Source organism: Geotrypetes seraphini, chromosome 11 (genome assembly GCF_902459505.1).
Source record: "Geotrypetes seraphini chromosome 11, aGeoSer1.1, whole genome shotgun sequence".
Taxonomy (NCBI): Eukaryota; Metazoa; Chordata; class Amphibia; order Gymnophiona; family Dermophiidae; genus Geotrypetes; species Geotrypetes seraphini.
Window position 1 is genome coordinate 50,107,460 of NC_047094.1, and position 19,323 is coordinate 50,126,782.

The 19,323-nt window shown below is 44.6% G+C and overlaps 1 protein-coding gene across 5 annotated transcripts in view; it reads left to right on the top strand.

The window, feature by feature from the left end:
• Positions 1 to 19,323, top strand: part of SPSB3 (splA/ryanodine receptor domain and SOCS box containing 3) — a 42,818-nt gene that overhangs the window by 18,952 nt on the left and 4,543 nt on the right. For 4 of the 5 annotated variants that reach the window (XM_033963617.1, XM_033963616.1, XM_033963615.1 and 1 more), the window contains 4 exons: positions 1,706 to 1,883; positions 5,563 to 5,753; positions 12,133 to 12,235; positions 16,274 to 16,399. In XM_033963617.1, the coding sequence (XP_033819508.1) occupies positions 1,706 to 1,883; positions 5,563 to 5,753; positions 12,133 to 12,235; positions 16,274 to 16,399 (598 nt within the window). The remainder of the gene's footprint in view (positions 1 to 1,705; positions 1,884 to 5,562; positions 5,754 to 12,132; positions 12,236 to 16,273; positions 16,400 to 19,323) is intronic. The other variant, XM_033963619.1, reaches the window with a different exon arrangement.

Genomic DNA, 19,323 nt, shown 5'->3' on the forward strand with positions numbered 1-19,323 from the left:
GATGCACCTGCCCTTCGAACCGTTGGACGGCTGCTCTTTGAAGGACCTTACTCTGAAGATGGTCTTTTTGGTAGACATTTCTTCCGCTAGGCGTGTTTCTGAGCTACAGGTTTTCTCTTGTAGGGCTCCCTTCTTGGAGTTTTCTATGGAGCAGGTTGTCTTGAGGCCTGTTCCTTCTTTTTCTGCCGAAAGTAGTTTTTCCTTTTCATGTCAATCAATCTGTGGTCCTCCCGGTCTTGGGTAGTTGGGAGGGCTCTTCTGAGCAAAGACAGCTGCGCGAGTTGGATGTTGGTCGGGTCCTTCGCTCTTATGTGCAGCGGACCCAGGAGATCAGGAAATAAAATCATCTCTTTGTCCTTCTGACTGGTCCTCTTAGGGGGGCTGGCGCTTCTAAGGCTACTATTGCATGCTAGATCAAGGAGACTATTGCTTCCGCTTCTCTTCTGGGGCAGCAGCCCGTTCCGGAGTTTCTCAAAGCTCATTCTTCTCGGGGTCAGGCGGCTTCATGGGCTGAGTCGTCGCTCGTGCCTCCAGTGGACATTTGTAAGGCTGCGGTGTGGTCTTCCTTGTATTCCTTTGTCAGACTCTTTCGGGTAGATGTTCTGGCGCGTCAGGACGCGGTGTTCGGTGTGTGTGTTCTGGTGTCAGCACTTCGGGGGTCCTGCCCGTGTGAGGGACTGCTTTGGTACGTCCCATTCGTAAAGATTAACCTCTACTGGTCTGGAGAGTGCTAAAGAAGGAGAAATTAGGTTCTTACCTGCTAATTTACTTTCTTTTAGCTTCTCCAGACCAGTAGATGATTCTCCTGTAACAGGAACCGCACCTGTCTGTTGTTGTTGTTGTTGGGGCTGTTTCGCGGGCAGTTTTTGTTTTTTGCTGCGGGTTCTAGTATTTTTCTAGGGCCGGGGAGAATTAAAGAACAGCGGCTGTGGCTCGGCTGGCTTAGCTGGCGAGCTGTGGGGACATTTTCCTTCTGGTATTTCTCCTCTGCATTTTCCAACAGCATTTGGGTATGTTATTTGTTACTCCTGTTCGGAGTATTGTTTTCTTTCTGTTTTCCAGTTCTTAGTTCTGCTTTGCTATTCGGCAGACTGATGTAAATAGAGAAGGGAGTATATTATATACTGTCCCACAGTTTTGTTTTCAGTCTCCACCTGCTGGTCATGATTGGATATATACCCATTCGTAAAGATTAACCTCTACTGGTCTGGAGAAGCTAAAAGAAAGTAAATTAGCAGGTAAGAACCTAATTTCTCCTTTTGCCCCAGATAGAATTATATATAAAGGGTGAAAAATGTCTGACTTCCATGAAGTTGGAAAGAATAAAAGTATTATAAGAAGAAATGTTTTTTTACATCGCTTATATTTAAGCGATTCATAAATTTTAAAAAATAAATAAATGTCGAGTTATAGAGCTTGCCCCTCAAAGGCTGAATTTAGAGAGATCTTGTAGAATCTGAAGTGCCTTGTTGCCCCTAAATGTTGGACACCGATTAAATATATTGGTGGGGATGAAGGGGATAAAGCTTTGTATTGTTTTTGTAGATAATTATTGCCAAACATTGAAATTCAACATGGCTCTGCTAGTTTTATCTGCAATTCTTCACTTTCACCCCTTCTCTGTAGCATTTTGTGCTATGTAAGTGCCATATGATGATAGAACAAAAGTTATAGTTCGTTGTTATTTCTGTTTTTATCTTACCAGCATAGTGACTCAGATTCTGAACCAGAGTTTCCTTCACTCCTTCCTGCCATCCCCAGTGCGGTTCCTGTTACAGGAGAATCATATTGTGACTGTGAAAATCAAAGTGAGACCCCATATTGCCCGAGCCTGCATTCGTTCCACCGGGTCAAAGATTGCCAGTGCGGAGAAGAGGATGACTGTATGACACTAATTCAACTAAAGCTTTTCTTTCTTACATTCCTGAAATGGCCAAATATGTCATCACGTTTAGGACGCCATTGGTTATTACAGAGTGCTAATCATAGGCCTGTTTTTGTACTGCTGTTCCTTAGAAACAGTATGGACAGAAAATGGTTTTAAGGTGGTAAAAGTGTGGCGTTTGGATTCAGTTTTCTTTGAGGTCATGTGTAGTCCTCCTGTAAGAATATCTGATGTCTTAGTAATCAAAGTCCTTCATGAGAAACTCTTGAGGAAATGAGAAAACCAGAGGATAAGAGACAATGGTCTAGATTCACTAAGGACACCGATTGTGTCCCGACCACTTTGCAACCCTGACCCGATTCACTAACCTTACTCCTGATCTGATCCGCATCCGATCTGCACATGCAAATGAGGGAGAATTGCATTCAAATGTAGGAAGGATGTGATTCACTAAAAAAAATCAGGAACACCGACGGCTGGCTGATCAAAAAGAAGCGACTGCTGAGGACCAGTCGCTCACGGCCCTGCTGACGCCTGAGCATTCTCTCTTGTAAATAAGCAACCAGCTAAGGTACATCTCCTGTTCTCTGCTGTCCTGACTCTGCACTGTGGGGAAGGGCGGCAGAGAGCAGGAGAGTCGGGGTGGCATGGGCTTGCGAAAAGGAAAAGAAGAAATCAGCCACCGGGGATTTGAATACCAAGGTGTAGGGGCAGAATATGTTGCGTTTTACTCTCCCATGTCCCAGGCTAGCCTGAGCCCCACAAGCTTCTCCCCAGCTCCACTCCCTGCTTGTCACAGCCCTTCGCCTTCCTTTCCAGAATGCATCGGAACAACTGCTCTTCCCCGCAGTGCAGCCCTGCTTTAAACCCACGGGTTAAAACCATAGGCTCGCACTGCGGGAAAGGGCAGGCTAGCCTGGGACACGGGAGAGTAAAACGGGCTTGCATAAAAGTAAGTTTCAGCCCATGAAAAAAAGAAGTTTCCAGCTCTTCCTTGCGTGGAGAGCATGCGCAGACCATCTGCAGCAGTGGTCTTAAACTCACGGCCCGCCAGGTACTATTTGGAGGCCCTCGGTATGTTTATCATAATCACAAAAGTAAAATAAAACAGTTTATTGATCATATGTCTCTTTAGCTATAAATTACAATATTATTATTGAGACTTAGCCAAAAGGAAAGATTTATAAACTATAAAGAGTTTTACCTCATGCAAAATTGCCATTTCTTTAGTAAGACATTAACTATTTTTTTCTGAGGCCCTCCAAGTACCTACAAATCCAAAATGTGGCCCTGCAAAGTGTTTGAGTTTGAGACCACTGATCTATAGGCAAACAAGATGGTCTGCACATGCGTCAGGATTGCTCTCCAGCGATCTGTGTAGTCACTGGGGGGGCATGCCTACTTTGCATGCGGGCGAGCGGCCATGGATCGCCCACGGATCGGATGGGAAAAGGGAGGTTAGTGAATCTGTCTAGTTGTGGATTGGGAAAGACAGGAAACAGAACGGGTCTAAATGGTCAGTTTTCTCAATTGAGAAAGAGGGCGTGCACCAGGGATGTTTTTAACATAGTTGTTAAATCATTAGCAGGTTCTTACAGGAGACTCTGATGAGACTGGGGGCAGATGAAACAATCTGGACAAGTGAATACTGATATACATAGAGAAAAAGAATGTTAACTCTACTTTATACAATGTCAGTTTCCATATTAGGAGTTGCCACTCAGGTAAAGATCTTTGAATCGGTGTGGATATTACATTGAAATCAGCACAGTCAAAAAAAAAATCCAATAGAATATTAGAAAGTTTTATTTAGAAAGGAAAAGAGAAAACACAATTTTAATAATGCTTTGAGTACTGTGTGCATTTCAGAAAAGCTATAGCAGAACTAGAAAAGATCCATGGAAGGATGAATGAAAGGTGAGGAATATCACCCCTATAAAGAAAGGCTAAATATATTAAGGCTCATCAGGTTAGAGAAGAAAGAGCTGCTATGAAATATGACTAAGTACAGTGCTCCCCCGTGAATTCATGGTCAGCAGTATTTTCTGACCACGAATGACTGGGCACGAGAAGGCAGCTGGAGAGGCAGGATAGAACATAAGAAGTTGCCTCCGCTGAGGCAGACCAGAGGTCCATCTCGCCCAACGGTCCGCTCTCGCGGCGGCCCATCACGCCCACTGCCTCTGCCTGTCTCTGACTAATTTTACAAATTACCTCTAATCCTATCCCTATAACCTTACCTCTACTCTTATCTGTACCCCTCAATCCCTTTGTCCTCCAGGTACCTGTCCAGACCTTCTTTGAAGCCCTGTAGCGTGGTAGCGCGTTCCATGTATCCACCACCCTCTGGGTGAAAAAGAACTTTCTGGCATTTGTTCTAAACCTTTCCCCTCTCAATTTCTCCTTGTACTTGTGGTTCCCCATAGTTTGAAAAATCTATCCCTGTCCACTTTTTCTATGCCCTTCATGATCTTGAAGGTTTCTATCATGTCTCCTTTAGGGCAGCCGGAGGGCCAGCGAGTGAAGGAAATCACCTGCTGTATGCTCCAACCGCATCTTCTTGTACTAAAGTGAGGCCTCACCAATCAGGAGCTGCTTTGACACGCAGCTCCTGATTGGTGAGGCCCGACTTTAGTACAGGAAGAGGCGGTCGGAGCATACGCGAGTGATTTCCTTCCCTCGCCGGTGTTCCGGCTGCCCTCTCCTGCCACTCCAGCTGCCTCTCCAGTCTCCCCTGCTTAAAAACCTGGAACGGAACCCCCACAAATTTAAGAGGAGTACTGTATATAAAATCATGACTAGGCTAGAATAGGTAAATAGGGAATCAGTTGTTTACCCTTTCAAATAATCCCAAGATTAGAAAATGCTTCATAAAACTGGGATCGAAGAACAAAAGCAAAAACTACAGTAATGATGCACAAGACTCTTAAGTCTTTAATTAACAATCATAAATATAGTCATAAAATAGTTTGTAGGAGCTCATACAGCTTGCTTAGTTGTTCACCAACACTGCTGACTCCAGTTGTTATCCATCAGGTTTCCTTGTATAAAGTATACTTTAGGACCCCTGAGGAAGGAGTGTTTCTTTGAAACACGGACCGTGTTGGGTCCTGGTTCATCAACCCTTTTGGATACAAACTGTTTTATGACTATATTTACATATATGATATTTTACTGCATTTTCGTTGGATTCTTTGCTTGTTTTTGCCCCTCATAAAACTGGGAAGCAATTTAAAACAAAGTTGGGGAAAATATTTATTTTTGCAATCAGCAAATGATGATGCTATAGAATTTATTGCCAGAAGATGTGATCAAGGCATTTGGCACAGTTGAGTTTAAAATAGGGTTAATTATGTTCCTGGAGGAAAAGTCCACAATCTTTCTAGCTTTGCCTTATGGATAAGCCACTATTTATCTCTGCATACGAACGATAAGGAGAGGCTCTACTCTTTGGGATCCTGCTGAGTACTTGTGACTTGGTGATAGTTCTTAAATTTTGGACCCAAAGGCTTTTGTTTCATGTTTGTTTTCATGATTTATTGTTTATTATATGATTTCTTTACTTTCTACAGTGCTGCACACATCTAGTAGCACTATAGAAATAGTAGTAGTTAAGATTTGGCTAGGCAGCAAGCACTGCACACTGATACCATCTTTTGCTTGGTTTCCCTTAAAAGCAGACTTTGACTGGGTCTGGGATGACATGAGCAAATCAACTGCCACCATTCTGAGTTGTGACAACCGGAAAGTGAGCTTCCACATGGAGTACAGCTGTGGCACAGCTGCTATCCGTGGCACTAAGTTATTGACTGACGGACAACACTTTTGGGAGATAAAAATGACCTCGCCTGTCTATGGCACAGACATGGTATGTGGAGCCAAAGGACCGAGTATGAGGCAAAATTATCTGTATAACACATTGCATTTTTTGCATTCTACATATATATCAGAAAAGGATTTTAAGAACATAAATTTCTGTTGCTAGTTACATCTTCTGATTCCACACCAAATATAACTCTCTTTCTAGTGCAAGAGGTGTATCATTCTGGATAGTAGGGTGTTCTCCCCATGTTTATGAGCCATGTAGAAGGAATCCATTCCAGGTTTTTAACCCCTCCTCCTTCTCCACAGAGCTCTGCTGCCTCCTTCAGAAGGTGTCTTTCTGATCTCTGTATATTTGTTTATTATTTTCAGTATTTTTTGTGACTATCAGTGCACCAAACCTCTCCAGTACAGGGGAACGCTCTGCTTTGTATGGAGAAGAAGCAGACCTGGGTCTGCAGCCAGCAGTTTAAGTCCTTGGGGACCTGATTGGTCAGCCTGTAGAAAACTTTGTGGAGCTCAGGGGTCTGTATCCCTAATAGCTTAGCTCACCTACTGAATTGCAGGGGCTTAAGCACAGGATGTTATGCATCCTCAGGGTGCTCAGTGGGGCTCTTCAGGGTGACAGTTGCAATTTCATGCTCCCTGTTCTGTGGGGGTTGATGATCAGTTTAACTTGAAGATCTCAGTGTTTGGAGGATTGGCTGATTTAGGCAGGGCTTCTTCTCCCAAATTCAGCTACTTCGTAGAGTTGAGGCAGGCTGCAGTACCTTCAGAGCATAGGCTTCAGAGAGTTAGGCTATGATAGCCTGTGTACAGGAGGAGATTTGAAAAACCGATTTTTTAAGGCTTCTGCCACATTCTTTAGGGTCTTCTACCTCCAAAATCCGGCTTACTAAAAGTTTTAAAAAAAAAACTCAGAAAAGTCGTTTCTGAGTCATGTTTTGGAGTCAAAATGCTGCTGCAGCCATCTTGAATTTCCTGATTTTTTTTTTTTCATAGTTCTCCAGAGCCTTCAAATCACCTTGTTTTGCCCCAAAACTGGCATGGATGAAGTCCTCCGGCTCTTTTACCCCCTAATTCATGCTAAGGTTGTGCTGGTTAGATGCCAGAAGAGTGCCCTTGCGCCATGTGTCACGCAGCACATGAAAGAGGGCATGAGCATCAGGCTTAGCTTTCCCTTTGGTTTCTAAGGCTGAGGAACCTGGGGTGGGGGGCTGTCTGGGGGAAAATTCCTCCCAGAGCCTTGAACAGCAGCATACCAAAGCGTAAGAGCATGGAAACTATGGAGACCAAGAGACGTAAGGCAGAATTACCCAAAGGGAACTCTGAGCTGCCTAGTAAAGCCTTTTCCTGCTGAATTTGTTAATTTGATGTGGAGAACTTTTTGGATAGCAAGCCAAGCGTTGTGCAAGAGAGCTGGGGTTTGGGCTCCCAGGGCACATCAGTGTCATTGGCAAAGGCTGACCATGATCTGTAGACTTTTCTGACGGATTCAAAGACAAAGTGTCAGTCTATATGCTCTTACTGTCACAGAGTGAGTCTTCTCTGCTGGGAGATATAGCATCACAAACAGGAGCAAGTACGCAGTAATCAATGGTGGTCCTCGACCAAGGAGAAGATCTCAAAGTACACCGGCTGTTCAAGCCTTCGGCAGTATTAGAGCTCATTATTGACTCCCTGCAGGAGTTACAGTTAGACACCCAGCAGGCCCCTTCTACTCTTTGTTCTATCCTGAACAGAGTGAGAGTGCAGCCCACGTCTTTTCCCTTTTATCCTGATATGAGTGTTTCAGTCACAGAGCACTCCTAAGAGCTCTTTAAAGATAGCCAGAACAATGTCTAGGCTGTACCCTATGGTGCAGGAGTGTCAACAGATGTTCGCTCAGCCTAATTTGGATTCCTTGGTTGCTCAGATAACCAGGCGCATGTCTCTGTCAAATGAGAGAGGCATAATATTAAAGGATATGCAAGATCACAGAGGGTGTGGTCCTAAAAAGGCAGTTAGAAGCTTTGGCCTTAGGGATCAAAGCAACTGCTGCAGCCTCTTTTGTGGCATGCGCTTATCATACCAAAATGAGTGGGCTCACCCTGGCAGAGGGCGAGCCTTTGCCCCAGCTGATGCTAGCAGGGGTGGATTATTTATTTACTTAGTTCGATTTATATCCCATCCTCCCTGACTATGTGGCTGATGCTCTCTACGACATCATCAGTCATGAGCAAAGTCTCAATTTATTTGATTTCAGCCCAACAGAATGCTCTGACTCAGGCAATGGGCAGGAGATTCCATCTTCAAGGCTATTCTCAGCAGACTCCTTTTCAAAGGACAGATGTTGTTTGGAAAGGGTTTGGACGATCTAATGGCCAGTGTGGCAGATCATTGACCAAAATCTCTGCCTGAGCGGTCTAATTTTGTAATTCCAGCCGCATTTGACAGTGCCCAGGAGGAGCCTTATCTCAGAGATCCTATCGGGGATTAAGACAGAGATTTACAGGACCTAGGTGAATCCAAGCCTCCGTTTCTTGTCCCACATCAACCTCCAAGAAAGTGCAATAACGCCAGGGCTGAAGTCTTCCCCCTGAGACTAGGAGGAAGGTTCTCAGTGTATGTAGAGGTCTGGACACAAATCTCATCAGGATGCTGGAGATCATTTGTGGAGGGTACAAGCTTGAGAACTCAAGCTTGTACCCTTAACGGACAGGTTTGTGGACTTCCCGGTGGGTCACCTAGGAAAAGTTATGCAGAATCTTAGCAACAATACAGAGACTTCTGAAGAATCGGGCTCAGGCAGACACTCCATATACTTCATAGTGCACAAGAAAGGCTCAGAAGATTGGAGACTCATTCTGGATCTCACATATGTCAATGAGGCCCTGAAGGTTCCATGTTTTTGCATGGAAACCATGCAATCAATCATTGCAGTGGTAGCTCCAGGGAAATTTATGGCTTCCTTAGACTTGACAGAAGTCTACTTGCACATTCCCATATTTCTGGAACACAGGAGATTTCTGAGTTTCCATGTGCCGGAGAGACATTATCAGTTCTCACTGCTCCCCTTTGGGTTGGCAACAGCACTCTGCACATTCACCAAGGTGATGGTTGTGGTAGCAATGTATCTCCGCAGAGCAGGATTGCAAGTGCATCCACATATAGACGACTGGCTGATCAGAACTCTGTCGTTATCAAAAGGGAAACAAGAAGTGGTTAAAGTGGTCCAGGTCTTGCAGAGCCTGGGCTGGATAATGAATTTCTGGGCGTACTATTCAACCTGGCAGAAACATAGAAACATAGAAACATAGAAATTGACGGCAGAAAAGGGCCATAGCCCATCGAGTCTGCCCATACCAATGACCCGCTCCTTGATTCTTACTCTCCTAGAGATCCCACATGAATATCCCATTTTCTCTTGAAATCTAACACGCTGCTGGCCTCAATCACCCGCTGAGGCAGCTCGTTCCAATGATCGACCACCCTTTCGGTGAAGAAGTACTTCCTAGCATCACCCCGAAATTTCCCTCCCCTGATTTTCAGCGAGTGTCCTCTGGTTACCGAGGGTCCTGTAAGACTGAAGATATCATCTTTCACCTCTATACGCCCAGTAATATACTTAAAGGTCTCAATCATGTCCCCTCTGTCTCTTCGCTCCTCCAGCGAGTACATCCGCAGTTTCTTTAACCTTTCTTCATACGTGAGATCCCTGAGCCCCAAGACCATTCTGGTAGCCATTCGCTGAACCGACTCAATTCTCAACACATCTTTTCGGTAGTGTGGTCTCCAGAATTGAACACAATACTCGAGATGAGGTCTCACCATGGATCTGTACAGTGGCATTATGACCTCAGGTTTTCTGCTGACAAAAGGCAGGTCTATCCAGAGGCATGCAGACAGAAACTTTGCATTCAGATAACTAATATGATGACCAAGCCACCTCCATCCGCGTGGCACTACCGGCAAGTAATAGGCTTCATGGCAGCCACTATAGATGTGGTCCCTTGGGCGAAGGCTCCAGAACGCACTACTGTCTCAGTGGTCCTCTCAAACGGCTCCCTTCAAATGACTCTCCCTTGAACTTTGGAATCCTGCTGCAGTATGATTTGATGACTTCATCCACAGTTATTACAGGAAATGAACCTCAGAATAATTCTGGGTGATTCTCAAAATGGATGCATAGACTGGAACTTCGGGCTATTCAATTGGTGTTATAGAAACTAGAGAAGAGTCTGGAAGACAGGTAGTCCAAGTCTTCTTGGACAATGCTACAGCAGTGGTATATGACAATTGCCAAGGAAGCATAGTTGAGCCTGGAAGCTCACTTATTGTTCCAGTGGGCAGAGCTACAGATCGCCACTGCACATGTAGTGGTAGTGGGCAATGTCCAGGCTGATTCTCTTGGGTCTAAGGTCTTCCTGTTGAGGTAATGGACCATTATCTGCAGCAGCATTGCAGTCCATTGTTCTTCAATAGGGTTGGCCAACTTTCTAATATCTACAACAAGGAACAAGGTGGCAGACCAGTTCTTCAGTCGAAGATCCAGGCCCTGAAGAGAAGGCCTGGATGCCCTAGTCCAGCCGTGGCCAAAGAGCAAGCTCTTGTACATGTTTCCTCCATGGCCCATGATAGGGCGGATACTTCATAGAATAGTAAGCCACCCATGGAGAGTGGTCCTTGTAGCACCGGATTGGCCATACAGTCCATGGTAAGTAGACTTAGTGCCTCTTCAGAGGGACAAGCTTCTCAGACTGCAGGTACATCCTAATCTTCTGTCTCAGAGCCCAGTGGTCATAGAAGATCTGGATCGTGGCGTTAGAGCACAAAGGAAACTCAGAGGTAATCATTGCTATTCTTCAGGGCCAAGAAACCTACAATGGTCTCTGCTTCTGCTAAGGCATGGGAGACATTTCAACACTGGTGCACGAAAGAGAATGTGGAGCCGTTTAGTGCTCCAATCGTAGTGGTGCTAGCTTTCCTCCAAACAGGTATCAAAAAAGGCCTCGCAGTAGTATCATTCAGGATCCAAGTAGCGGGCCTCTCATGTTTCAGAGCCCATGGATGCAAAGTTCCCCTGGCTTCTCATCCAGACATAGCCAGACTCCTAATAGGGGAATGAAGGCTCAGACCATTAGTAAGACAACCGTTTCTATCATGGAACTTAATGTGGTCTTGCATGGCCTCAGTCAGGCTCCATATGAGCTTATTCAGGAAACATCCGTGTTGGATTCTACTGACAAGACCATTTTCCTTGTGGCCATTATGTAAGTGAGATGAGTCTCAGAGCAGCAGACCCCATCGTGCAGGGAGCCCTTCCTCAAGATCAGGGAGGCGGGAGTTTCCTTGCGCACAGTCCCACCTGCGTTTCATATCAAGAAGTAAGATTGCCAGTGTTCCAGACCACAGGATCAAAGAAAAAGAACAGGATTCTGAGAAAGCTGGATGTGAGGAGAGTCCTCCTACTTAATCTAGAGGTCACCAATGAGTTCTGACTGTCAGACCATCTCTTTGTGCTTGCCAGTCAGGCTAGATGTGGTGGACCAGCATGTAAGACTATCATTCCAAGTTGGGAGCAGCTGGCCATCTCATCAGCATATATTGCCTGTGGCAAGCAATCGCCAGTCTCCTTGAAAGCACATTCCACAAGAAGCGTGGCTTCTTCATGGGCAGAAGCTTATGCGATTTCACCAAGGGAGATTTGTAGGGCAGTGACCTGGTCCACTCTGCATACGTTCTCCAAGTTCTACAGAGTGGATATAGCAGCATTGGAGGACACCATCTTTGGGTCCTCAGTGTTACGAGCAGGCGCAGAGGTCCCACCCTAGATTTCTAAGATTGCTTTTGTACATCCCTACTACCAGAATGGCATACCTATTGTACTAGAAAAGGAGATTAAGTTATTTTCTAGTAGTTAGATATGTCATTCTGGAACCTTGCCCTGTCACTATTTACTCTGCCTGCCTACTGTCTCAATCAGGAAGTTCCAAGTCAAAATTGAGATTTTGATGTCAGTCAGACTTTAAGGGCATGAAGAATGATATATTGCTATAGAACTTTGGGGGAATGTTTCAGCTCCATAAATGTTTCTGATTATTATGGTTATTTCGATGTTTTGATTGTTCAATTAAAATGTTTAACACGTTTGTTTATACTGTCAGAGCATAATAGATTTGTAGTTAGGGGAGTCTGCCTATAACCCTCCTTCTTATGTGTTCCTATATAGGGCTATTGCCTGCTTTGGTACAAACTGAAGGGGAAACAGAGCCCTCTGGAGGAGGAGGAGTTGTAAACCTAAAATGGATTCCTTTTGTATGGCTCACAAGCATGGGAATAATACCGTACTGTCCAGAATGTCTCGTCTATCTACTGGAAAAGCTTACAAGGTTAAGTACATAACCTTTTTTTTTGTCTTCCATACATAATGGGTTGCTGACCAGATGGTGGGAATCGGGACATCTGATGTAGACCTGGACAAATATCGGCACACGTTCTGCAGCCTGCTAGGGAGGGATGAAGATAGCTGGGGACTCTCCTACACAGGTAAGGCAACAGGGAAAGTTCACGAGATATGGGAGGTAGTTCGGCCACATGGAAGATACTGAGGGGAGTCTTTACCAAACAGGTAAGACCATGGTAGGGGAGTTTGTCATGTACAGATGAGGATATGGAAGGATACTTTTAAGAGGATGTTGATGAAGGGAGGACAATTTCTAGTGCACATAAGTCATCTTGTGCATGTATAAGACTCAGGAGTGTAAGCCTTTTGCACTGGTAAGGCCATGAGGAGGAAACCCTTCTATATGGCTGAGGAAAGAATGTTTAGACATGAACATAGCAGAGGAAAGGAGCTGCTACCCTGTTTCCCTGAAAATAAGACCTATCCCGAAAATAAGATCTAGAATGATTTTTAAAGTTGCTCCTAATATAAGCCCTCCCCTCCCCCCCCCCCCCGATTGTCCCCAACACTCCCTGACTCCATCCTTGACACTAGTGCTTATTTGCTGAAAAAAATTAGATTTGTCAATTTAGCAACCCCCACCCCTGCTGCTTTTGGAGGCCTTGAAGTGGAGGTAAGTCAGTCTCACGGTGGGAGGGTTGTTGGGGTTCTGCTGCACAGGGGGATGGGAAGGAGGGATGGATATAAAGATGCACAAAAGGATGGGTGAGAGGGGAGGAATGATGCAGCACATGGGGGAAGAAAGGAAAGAAGAATAATTGGAGTGGAAGAGAGGAAGGGAGAGATCATTGTTGTACATGAAAAAAAAATAAGACATCCCCGAAAGTAAGCCCTAGTGCGTTTTTTGGACCCAAAATTAATATAAGACACTTATATTCGGGGAAACACGGTAGTTGTGAATAAAATGGGGGAAGGAAAGTTGCTTTCCAACTCCTTTATTGATAAGATAAAGTCTAAAACTTCAGTAGAGAGGTGATAACCACTATTGTATATTTTCATATTGTTTAAGCCAGTGTTCTTCAACCTTTTGACCCCTATGGACCGGCAGAAATAAAAGAATTATTTTGTGGACCGGCATCGGTCCGCAGACCAGCAGTTGAAGAACACTGGACTAAGTTGTGGGCCGGACCCCGCCCATCTCCACCCAATCTCCGCCCCAGACCCCGCCCCATAATAGTGCTAATTGTAACACCATTTTTTCCATTCATTTGTCATATATACACACATACAGTATAATCTTATTAACAAAATGGTTAACCACAAAATTAAACTACACAAAGCACATTGTATGCTTCTCAAAATTAATTCCTACCAGAACACAATAACCCCATGCAAATATAGGACCAAAAACTAAAAGTACTAATACATACAAACAAACCCTAAGATGCAAGACTCTATATGCAGTACAACCCAGAGAAAAAGAAACAAATGCTTTTCTTCTTGAACAGTGCAAAATATAGACAGCAGATGTAAATTCTCAAAATTGACACAATTCAATCAGTAAATTCAAAAATAAAATCATTCCCTCTACCTTTGTTGTCCCCCTCCCTTCATGCTGTGCCTTAACTTCTGGCCTGCTCCTGTCTTGCCGTTTTATGCTGTCCCTGGTGTTATCTTCGGGCCGGCGCCCTCTTACTCACTAATGCAGTGCATAAAGCCGTGGGCAGCAGCTCCTTGCATGTCCCGCGCCTCATCTGGAAGCCTTCGCTCTGATGTTGCAACGTCATAAGGCTTCTGGTTCAGGTGCAGGATGCACGTAGGAGCCGCTGACCGTGGCTTTGTGCACTATGGCATTGAGAAAGAGGGAGCCGGCCCGAAGATAATGCTGCATTGATCGCACCATGGACCGGCAGCTGAAGAACACTGTCTCAGGCCCGATGCACATGCTAGCCCTGTGGACCGGCAAGAAATTTCTGCGGACCTGCACCAGTCTGCAGGCCAGCGGTTGAAGAACACTGGTTTAAGCCATGTTGAGTGATATTCTGTTGTACCATAAAGGCAGCATATAAATATCAGATTAGTTTAGATCATTAGTGAAACATTCTAGAGGCAGAATCGCCATCCAGCTGAACTAGGATATAGAATGAATGGAAGCAACATAAGGACAATTTTCAAAGGAATTTGCCCAGGTAATTAAAGCACCTGTTTAATACATTTTCTTGTCTGAAAATTGTTCTCCATTTAGTGGCTAAAGGTATGCCAAAGGTTTCAAAATATGTGTACTTTTATGCTTAGGAAAAAGGGATGGGCAGGATAAGGCAAAGGTATGTTTAAACCTTCCTGCTGATGGAGTCTCCTGGCTTTTCTCCTCATAGGCTTGCATATCATGAAAGCAGTGATTAGGATCAGTGCTCTGGAACCAAGACTCTGTAAAAATGAGTGACTTGGAAATGAGCATACAGTTGTTTTAAACCATAGGTTCTCAAGTCTAGACTTCAAAGGCTACAAGTTAATCTGCTATTCAAACACATGGTTCTATCCTGTCACCATTACTTTTTAACATCTTTATGTCCCCTCTTTTGACCGTGGGTCAATCCATCGGCTTTACCACATTTGCTTATGCCGACGATGTGCAATTAATTCACCCTAACGATCTTAATAACATAGAGGTTGTTGCTTCCATCAACCACAAACTAGAAAAAAATCAAATTATGGTTAGATTCAAATCGGTTGTCCCTCAACATCAATAAATCAAAATTAATGATTTTTACCTTTAAAGAGGGAATAACTCTTCAGGCCCCCTTAAAATTTGAATCCCTCCCAATTAAAGTCGTACCCACTTTGAAGCTGCTAGGAGTCACTCTTGACTGTAAATTTTCCTATCACAATCATATTAGTACGGTGGTCCAGAAATGCTTCCAATGCCTTAGAATGATACGTTCCCTTTCTAAGCTACTAGATCCAGCATCTCTGAATACACTAATCCACTCTTTGGTAATTTCTTGTATAGATTATTGTAATGCCCTTTATAAGGGCATTACAAAAAAGGAAATAAGACGCCTTCAAATAGTGCAGAATACTGCTATCAAGATCATTTATGGCACAAAGAAATATGACCATGTTTCTCCTCTTCTACTCAATACACATTGGCTACCCGTTGAACATAGAATTAGCTATAAAATTTTACTATTAACTTTTTCAACTCGCTGAAACAATCAACCAGAGTTTATTGATAGACTCCTAATTCTCTATTATCTTACTAAATCTCTTTGTTCTACATCACAGAATCTTCTTGTTGTCCCATCATTAAAACTAATTAACACGTTGAGATCCAACAACTTGGCTGTCTATGCACCCTCTCTTTGGAATTCACTGCTCAATCACTTATGGATCGAATGCCTTTTTCAGTGGCAATAAGGCTCTAGAACAAGGACGGCACAGGGAGAGAGTAATCTAGAGAAATATTTATTTTCAGAAAGGATAGTGAGTACAGTACATGGAGCAGCTTTCAACCTAGGTGATCTTTTAGGGATTGAATTAAATTGTATGGGGGGGCCACAGAGGAGATCTCTGCCCGACAAAGAGAATGATGTGGAGCCTTGCAATTTACAAGTTATTCGACACTTTTCTTGACACTTGTAAGTTTCATGGCTCCACATCATTCTCTTGGTTGGGCAGAGAACTTCTCAGCAGCCCCTTGTAATGCCTGGTTGGCCCGTTTGCTTTGAGTGAGCCTGATCTCAGTGAGCCTTCACCAGTGTCCCTCCCTGATGAAGAGGTGAAACTCGAGTCGGGGGGACGGGATTGGAAGAATGAACGAACAGTTCTAGGATTTTAACGGAGCACATAGATTTTATTGGGATACAGTCACCAATGAGAATTAACGAAACCAACTACCCCCCTATTGAGATAAGTACATCTAGTTGATCTGTATTAGTTCGTGGTCACGTAGGGAGGGCAGGGGACTGGTGAAGGCGATGATGGTCCCCTTGTTAACCTCATTGTAGTGACTTCACTATATTTTGGGTTACTTGGTCTGAGCACTTTACAATAATATTTAAAATAAATTTAAGAAAGCAATATTATTAACAAGAGACTATAGCTGTGATTACAATATTATACAGTATACTTTTAATGAATGCCATTAGTAAATTGATATTTCCTCCTTTTTACTTTTTAAGGACTGCTTCATCACAAAGGAGACAAGACAAACTTCTCCTCCCGGTTTGGACAGGGCTCCATCATTGGGGTTCATTTGGATACTTGGCATGGCATGCTGACCTTCTTCAAAAACAGGAAATGCATAGGTAAACAGAGAGTGTGTGTGTGTGGGGGGGGGGTGCCATTGGAAATAAAATTATGGCTTTAGAGCCTCTCACAAATTTAAGGGGAAAAGCATGATAGTTTCAGAGCACTGCCTATATCGAATTCAGTATTTTAAAGATAAGCTGATATAATTCTCTCAAGCTTTGAGTGAGAAATTGAGTTAACAGGAAGTATGAAAGAGCAGTCATAATTTTGCTGTAAGTTAGCCTTTATAGTGGGCGGGGGAGAGTAGCCCAATGGCTACAGCAGCGGGCTAGGAACCAGAGCACCCAGGTTTAAATCCACCCAGTAGATCCTTGTGTCCTTGAGTAAGCCTTCTAACACTTAATTCTAGTGCAATGTGTCTAGTGGTTCTGTATCCCAACTCACAAATTACCTGCAGAAAACTCTCAGTCATGTTTTCAACTCTGCCCCCCTTCCAGGGAGCTGCTTCTGCGCCCTCAGTTTGTTTTTGCAAGCAAGTTGGTCAGAAGTGTTTTTGACCTGTGCTGCAGTTTTATTATTTTCAGGTAATTTTTTTTTAATCAATGTTCATTTGGAAGCTCAGTACCTAGAGATTCCTACTTGTTGGAACCTCTGCCTGGGAGAAGATGCAGAACCAGCAGCAGCGATCTGCTACTAGTAGGATTAGCCCTTGGGAACACCTCGCTAGCCAGCCCGCTTTTATATTTTTTGAGCTCAGGGGCCATCTCCTGCATAGCTGCTCATATCCCTGATTTACTCAGGAGCTTGAGCGTAGGCAGTTTGGCTCCTTTCCAGCTTAGCCAGAACAAACAGTAGGCTTGATGCGTGGTCCTCCCCCTTTCACGGCAGAGTTTTCTAGGAGTTGAAGCTCAATCTGACCTTGGTCCAATTGACAGCCAGAAGACCAGATTCGTCCATCAAATTTGTGAGTCAGAGTTCTCCATTTGTTCTAGATGAAAGGCTATTAGCCTTTGGGGAAAATTGTTTGTGTATGTATGGTGGTGGTTGGGGGTGAGGGAATTCTACAAAACTCATTTTTGAAGTTTCTGTAGCCAGAGCCTAGGTTCCCCCACCTATTTTTTTTTTTTTTTTTTTTTAACCCTTTCCCTGCATTTTTTATACTTCCAGGGAAGTCCCCATGGGCCATTTTTGGCATGATTTTACTGGATTTTAAACAATTTTTTAAGCCTCCATCTGCCTCAAAATCACTCAATTTTATTTAAAATTGACAGGGATGGACTCCCCGGTCCTTCTTACCCCTATATCATGTCAGGATTGCACTGGCTGGCTGGCCAGGGAGCACCCATGTCCTGCATGTGACAGAATACGCAGGGGAGGTTGGGAGACTTGGGCTCAGCCTCCTCCAAGTCCTCCAGGGCTGGAGATCCACAGGAGGTGCATTCCATGGGGAAGAGACCCTTTCTAGGCCCCTCTGAATGTAGTTTTAGTTTGGCCAAGCGCAGTTATGTGGGTGCCATTGAGCCAAGGAGGACCGACCGACAGTGGGTGGGATGGGGTGGGGAGTCCCTGCCAGGATTTTTGAGACACCCAGTATAAGGCTTAAGTATTTTGTGAGCCTTATGTGGAATGCCTATTTCATCTGCTGATGTCCTCAGCGTCTATTTGCAGTACACCAGTGGTGGTGGCATAGGGGAACTCCTGCACCCCCAACCAGATGAATTCGGCCCTGGACCAGGAGGTTCAGTCTGTTATAGACTGAGAGGATGGAAAGTCCAATTCCATGCCACTTTTGTCCTAGGATGAAGTTTCACTGGTAGAGTCCACTTCTTTGCATGAGAACGGTTGTCAAGAGGCAGTGACAGCCCTGGATCAGGGTGAAGACCTCAAAGTGTGCTGGCTGTCCCAAATCTCTGTACTCTCAGCATTATTTCTGAAACCTTACAGACCTAAAGTAATAGCCACCATGAAGACTGTATTACTTGTGAGATCCAGAAGGGATGCCTGCTCCAGAGGCTCATCCAGCAGACAAGCCAGCAAATGGAGAATTAGGTTAAGATTCCAAGTTGGACAGGCGTGATGGAGGGCAAAGCCACAGAGCACCCTGCAGAAAACAAGCCATGTCTGGATGAGCTGCCAGTGAGCCTCTCAGAGAAGGAGAGACCATACATGAAAGACTGGCAATCTGCACCCAGAGAGAAGCTTCTGTTAGGCCTTTCTTCAGGCCATCCTGCAGGAACTCCAGGACCCAAGGGACCGACAAAAAAAACAGGTCCACCTGTTCCTGGCCTGATAACATCTCCAAATCTTCACATAGGCAGCCACTGTGGATTTCCTTCCACTGTGTAGTAACATGGCAATCACAGCCAAAGTCACGCCCCTCAGACTGCAAGGGAGCTCTGGTCAACTAGTCATCCAGATACGGATGAACCAGGACACCCAGGGTGTGAAGATGGGCCGCCACCACCACCTTCATTTTGGTGAAGGTCCTGGGTGCCATTGCCAACCCAAAGGGCATTGTTATCCCAAGATGTGGATCCTCAGATACTTCCGGTGATCTGGGAAAATGGGAATGTGGAGATATGTCTCCGTCAGATCCAGGGAGGCTGGAAACTTCCCCCGTGCCACTGAGTGCACCATCTCTATGCAGAAGCGAGGCATTTTCAGCACCGCATTGACAGCCTTGAGGTCCAGAATTGGTCTCCAATCATCAGAGCTTTTCTTTGGAACGATGAAGTATATCAAGTATTTCCCAAAGCCTGAGTCTCCTGGAACAGGTTCTATGGCTGCAATATCAAGTAATTTGCAGACTGTAGCCTGCACCCGAACCGCCTTCTCAGGGCGGCCTGCCAGGAAATCTAGAAAATACTTGGTCAGAGGACAGAGAAACTCTAGTTTGTAGTCATCCCTGAGAACCACCAAGACCCAGCGGTTGGAGGTAATGGCTTGCTATTCCGCCAGAAAAGCCAACAACCACCCTCCT